This window comes from Ictidomys tridecemlineatus, chromosome 3 (assembly GCF_052094955.1).
Source record: "Ictidomys tridecemlineatus isolate mIctTri1 chromosome 3, mIctTri1.hap1, whole genome shotgun sequence".
NCBI lineage: Eukaryota > Metazoa > Chordata > Mammalia > Rodentia > Sciuridae > Ictidomys > Ictidomys tridecemlineatus.
In genome coordinates this window covers 202063514-202069513 of record NC_135479.1, presented here as the reverse complement: position 1 = coordinate 202069513, position 6000 = coordinate 202063514, and the positions used below count along the sequence as shown (strand labels likewise).

The window sequence follows — 6000 nt, the reverse complement described above, 5'->3', positions numbered from 1 at the left end:
GACCTTTGAAGACAGTGCTACCTGATTGCTCACTGGTCCCTTTGAGGAGGGCAATAAAGTCCATTCTAAGATTGTTGGAGAAATCTACTGCTGGCTAAAGCAAATGCTGCTCCTAGGGTAAAGGGCTGTTATTGGAATTGTAATGCCAGATTCGTGGGACCCAATAGACCTCCAGGAGCTGAATCCAATGCAATCACGCAAGAGTCTTTATTGCAAGCTCCAGCCTCAACTCAACCATTTCTGATGCAGTGGTACCAAGGAGTGAATCCTGGCCCTTAGTTCAGTGAGGATTTCTAGGTTTTTGGGGGGTACTCGATGGGTCACAACATCACACAGCAAATCATTTCATACCACGGGAAAATCAAACAACTCTCAACATTGATTAGCACATTCATTGGTGGGAACAAGTCGGGTAAGGGAACAAGTGGTGGATTCCTTTTGACTGATTGGTTTAGGCTGTGAGGGGTTGCAAGAGTATATATGCTAAACTTGCAGGTTTGCTTAATCATGTTATCAATCATACTCTGGGAGGGTCACCTGACATTTTAGATATTTTCCCTGGTCCGAATTAGGCCTCAAGCATTCTTTTGGTCTTTTTAGGAACTTGCATTTGCTGAGTCAAGGACATCTGGAGTCTGGTGCCAAAATGACTCAGCAGGATAGCTATGTGCCTAAAAAACGGGTTTTCCAAGGACAAGGGTCACCACTCCCCCCTTTGGACAGGCCCTGCTCTGAGACAGAGGCTTGTTTCTCAAAAATAGAGTCACATCAGTTTCTCAGAATGATGCTAACAATGGAGCAAGGTCTTCTCCTTCCTCTTGTCTTCCTGTCTTTCTCCAGTGACCCTCTTAAGGGATTCTAACGGGAAGATAGATGAATAAAAAGAGAAACAGTTTGCAGAGCCCTGTCATGATTAAGTAGAAAGGTGAGTGTGTGGACAAGACAGGCAACATCTACCACACAAGTGTTTATGATTTTCTTATGTGATTCTGAGAAGCAAAGCAGTACGTCACAGGACCTGTACATATCATACATTAGTGGAGACTGCCGTGCTACCTTCTTTTCTAAAAACTGCACCTAACATTTTCAATATGGAAAAAAGGAAGAATATCGTCTAGACCAGTACTCGAATTTTTACAAGAAATGGGAAACTTGTTAAAATTCAAATCTGGTTCACTAGATCCAAGGTGGGCTTGAGCGTTGAAACACACAGGTGTTGCCAGTGATTGCATCACTTCAAAAACCTAGCACCTTCTTAGCTTTGCACAGCCACTCCAATATCATTTCTTCCATATTTTTAAATCGGTGCCTTACAGTTGTACTACTATATTATTTTACTGATACCCTTATGATTTGGCGCCACGGGTCCAAAGCTTGGCTTCCTATTGGCCAGTAGTGACGAAACGCAAGCAGGCGTGACTTTAATTGTGGCGACCCCGGCAACCGACAGTCAGAAACTCAGCTGGAGTCGGGAGCGGAAGTGGGGCGGCAGGAGGGCGGGGTGGGAGGCGGAAGGGGAGGGTCGGGGGAAGTTGTTACTCTAGGCCCCCTTCCGGCACAAGAGACCGGAAGTTGTGGCCCGGCCGTGTCAACCTCGGGGCTGCAGATTGAGAGTGCGGCTGCTACAGCGATCATGGGCGGGAAGAACAAGCAGCGGACCAAGGGGAATCTGAGGGTGAGTGCGGGTTGGCCTGGCCGACTGGGGAGGCTGCGCCTCGCCGCCTGTGGCTCCGCCGGGCGCGTAGCCTGAGGGTGTCTGGAGCGTGGCTGTGGGGAGGCGTGTGTTTCCGTGTCGAGTGTGACCTCTCTGTTGTGAGTCCCTGAGGGCGGGATGGGCTGTCTCTGAGCAGATTGGGCAATCGTGAGAGAAAAGATGTTCGATGCTAGAGCGTGCACGGTTTTCACTGAGAAATGGTTCAGTGTCAGCTTCAACTGGAAGGTTACCTGGCCGAGGTATCGGGCGGCGGGGCTGGGGGCTGGGAGGTAGAGTTGGGCGGGAGGAAATTACCTTGAGCTCGGCGTGCGAGATACCTCGGGCCATGTCCTTCCTTTGCTCAGAAGCCTGAAGTGGCTCCGCTCGTGCCTCCGGATAAAGGTGAGTGGCCTTAGGTGGTATACATGGTTTATGGGCGGCTTTCTCCGCTTTCTGTTGCTTCTTTCCCATCCAGCCTCATCCCCAACTCCCTCCTCTTAGCTCACTTCATCTGGCTGCGCTGACCTCACTGTGCCTTGGCCTTGCCTGGCAGGTTCCCAGTGCTCTTCTGTTAGGTGGCTCCAGATTTTCCTCTAGACATTTCAGTGATGTCAATGAAATCTCCCGTGGTCGACCTATTTTAAATCTAAATACTGTCCCCTATTCCCTGTTTTTCTTTCCTACGTTTACTCTGGATGTATGACTTTTAACATACTACGTAATTTACTGACTTACTTCACTGGAATGTAAAAATAGTTCTTTTTACTTGTTGATGGACTTTTACTTTATTCACTTATTTCCCTATGGGGTGCTGAGATTCTAACCCAGTGCCTCACACACGTGAGGCAAGCGCTCTACCACTGAGCCACAACCCCAGCCCACTAGAATGTAAATATTTTGAAGGCAAGTGTTTTTATATGCTACTTCTGTTGCTCTTATCCTTAGGGATGTAACAATGTTACAATTTATGATGCACAATGTGTTATGTCCAGTTGTATGGAAAGGCCCTTCTTCTGTTTGGATTCAGTTAATTTTGATGTTGAAGTTGTATTTATTTAGATCTGTCACTTAAGTCTGTTTTGGAAGATAATATCAACAATTGTAGTAACTTACTTTAAGTACTGTGCTAAGTACTTTACTTGGATTTTCACTTAATGATTTATCTTGTAAAACATTTGTCAATATTTTTGAAAAGTTCTCAATATGAGCAAAGGTTGCAAGAATATTAGAACAACAATCTGTATGTGTTTTACCTGGATTCACCAATTGTTAGCATTTGGTCACATTTGCTTTTAGTCTCAATTTATGTATTTTGCTGAACCTTAGGAGAGTTAGTTGCAGAAATTGGTTCCTTTTTTATTGATTTATATATGACAGTGGAATGCATTACAATTCTTATTACACATATAGAGCACATATCTCTGGTTGTATACAAAGTATAGTCACACCAATTTGTGTCTTCATACGTGTACTTTGGATAATAATGATCATCCCATTCCACCATCATTTCAAAATTGGGTTCTTTAACTCCTAAGTACTTTAGGATGTATTTTCTAAAAACAATGCCTTTCTTCATAATTGAGAGCAATTATAACATGCAGAAATTTTAATTTTGGTATAACACTCTAAGAATTGGCCATGTATTTACATTCTGTACTCATCTCAGTAGTGTTCTCTATAATCTTTTTATTTTCTTGTTTAAAAGATAAGTCATTTGAAAACCATGTTCTCTTGATCTAGAGAGTTTTACCAGTGGTTCCCTGCCTTCCCCTGCTACTGGGGGAACATTCAGAACTTGCAAGAGTCTGGGTGAATGTTTTGTTTAATTTAGATTTTCTAATGGTTTCCATATGATTTGAAACAGTTTTTGACAGAAATGCTTCAAAGTTGATACATCTTTTTCAGTGCATCTCACTAGGGCATATGACTTTTGTTTGTCCCATTATTAATGGTACTTGTTTAATCACTAGGTTAAGGTGTAACCTCCACTATAAAGTTCTCTTTTTCCAGGGCTGGGGTTGTGGCTCTGGTAGAGCACTTGCCTAGCATGTTCGAGGCCCTAGGTTTGATCCTCAGCACCACATAAACATAAATATATCAAATAAAGGTAAAAAATTTTTAAAAAATGCTGATTGATCCATTTTTAACTCCATTAAAAAATAAAGTTATCTTTTCCCGTTGGCTAAAAACAAATATGAAGAGTGGTAATCTGAGACTGAATTCTCCCACAAACTTTCGTTAATGATTTTAGCATCCTTTGACATTACTTGCTGAAATCTCTTATTATTGGATAATAATAATAAGTTTAAATAAGATAATAAGTTTAAATAATAAGTTTAAAAACTTAAGTTTGGGGCTGGGGCTAGGGCTATGGCTCCGTGGTACAGCACTCACCTGGCACGCATGAGGTATTGGGTTTGATCCTCAGCATTACTTAAAAATAAAATAAAGGTATTGTGTCCATCTACAACTAAAATCATAGTAATATCTATCTATATTAAAAATACATAAAAATAAAATAAATGTATTGTGTCCATCTACAATTAAAATAAATCTATCTATATTAAAAAAGTGATGTTGACAGGGACTCAAGGAATGGGTTAATTACTCTTGTCTCTAAACTGAGGTTTAGAGACATTAACTTGCCTAAGCTCATGAAGCCAGGAATTGTCAGAGTTTAGAATTGAACTTTAGAGTGACATTCATTTAACAGAAAATTGAGTATTGCATGCCCTTTATGCAAAGATGATAGAAAAATGTCTGCTGTTCTTGAACTATTGGTTTGAAGATAGCGATAGATCATAACCAATGTCATAATGTATTAAATAATTATAATACAGTATAAGCAGAAAGCATGGGAGAACAGAAAAGTATGGTGACTGATCTGAGTGAGATAAATGTTATAAATATGAGTGTTTTGAAGGATGAGTAGAAGTTTGACAGGCATTGAAAAGGAAGAGTTTTCAGTTGGAGAAAGGATTTTATATAAAGATTGAATTTTGAAAGGGCAAAGCGCATGTGACATATTCAGGGAATTTGAATTCAATTTGGAACTGGAACATGGACAAGGGCAGCAAAATTAAGAGAAAGTAGGTTTGGATAGAGAGGAGAAAAGATTTGGAAAAGTTGACATATGAACAGCTCATGAAAGACTTTTTTTTTTTCCTATTGGGGTTTGAACCCAGGGTGCTTAGTCACTGTGCCACATTCCTTTAAAATTTTTTATTTAAAGACAGGGTCAAACTAAGTTGCTTAGGCCTTTGCTAAGTCGCTGAGGCTGGCTTTAAATTTACAATTCTCGTGCCTCAGTCTCCCCAGATGCTGGGATCACAGTCATGTGACATTGCCACCAGTGTGAAAGATCTTGTAAGACTTCTTTAGTTTGGTCCTTAAACCTAGACTAAGGGTTGTTACCTCAAATACCTGCAGAAGCCAGGCACAAAAGAATGTAGACAGAAGTAGAGACAGGATAAGAGAAATTAATTGCCAAAAATAGAATCAAGGTTCTTAATTTTGATTAAAGTATGTGTATAAGCATCTAACCCACAAAAATTATTGTTGCAATTGTATTTTAAATTCAAAATAGAGGGGCTGGGGATGTGGCTCAAGCGGTAGCGCGCTCGCCTGGCATGCGTGCGGCCAGGGTTCGATCCTCAGCACCACATACCAACAAAGATGTTGTGTCCGCCGAAAACTGAAAAAAAAAAGAAAAGAAAAAAAATATTAAAATTCTCTCTCTCTCCTCTCTCTCTCTTAAAAAAAATTCAAAGTAGACATGAGTAAAACATACAATTAGTAACTTTAAAAAAATAATGGTTACTTTTAAATTGGAAATTGAAAATATGATACTGTTTATTCTACCTTAGTAATTGTTGTCAGCTTTGGTATTTCAAGTTAGTTTGGAATGTAGCCGTCACTCCTTCAGTGGCAATTAGTCTTATTGTTTTATAATGAAAAACTGTTTACAAATGAAATTATAAGTAACATTCTGATAGCCTATTTTCATTGTATTTAGTTTTCAGCATTTTATTATAATTCATTAATTACCTTTGTACTCTTTATTCATGTACCAATATTGAGAAAACTGAAGTGAATAATATTAGTTCATTTTAATAAAGCTTCAAATATAGAGATTTTTTTGTTGAATTAGTCTTAAATGCTGCAGTTTGGAAAAAAAAATGTTATTCAGGCCATGATTTTTATTTCTGATTACTCAGTTTAGATTAGAAAGTAGGCCAGATTATTCCTTGTCAAGTAAGCTTTCCAAACATGATTTTGCTAGATACGAGTTGTTTGTGTCACGCATT

General features: G+C 39.7%; 1 protein-coding gene across 3 annotated transcripts in view; it reads left to right on the top strand.

Moving 5' to 3' along the window:
- Positions 1-1531: 1531 nt before the first annotated feature.
- The window catches only part of Ltn1 (listerin E3 ubiquitin protein ligase 1), a 46958-nt gene continuing 42489 nt past the window's right edge, over positions 1532-6000 (top strand). For 2 of the 3 annotated variants that reach the window (XM_078044508.1, XM_005323570.3), the window contains exon 1: positions 1532-1675. In XM_078044508.1, coding sequence (XP_077900634.1) covers positions 1634-1675 — 42 coding nt within the window. In that variant the 5' untranslated portion in view covers positions 1532-1633. Of the gene's footprint in view, positions 1676-1804; positions 2096-6000 lie in introns of those variants that run through there. The other variant, XM_040286960.2, reaches the window with a different exon arrangement.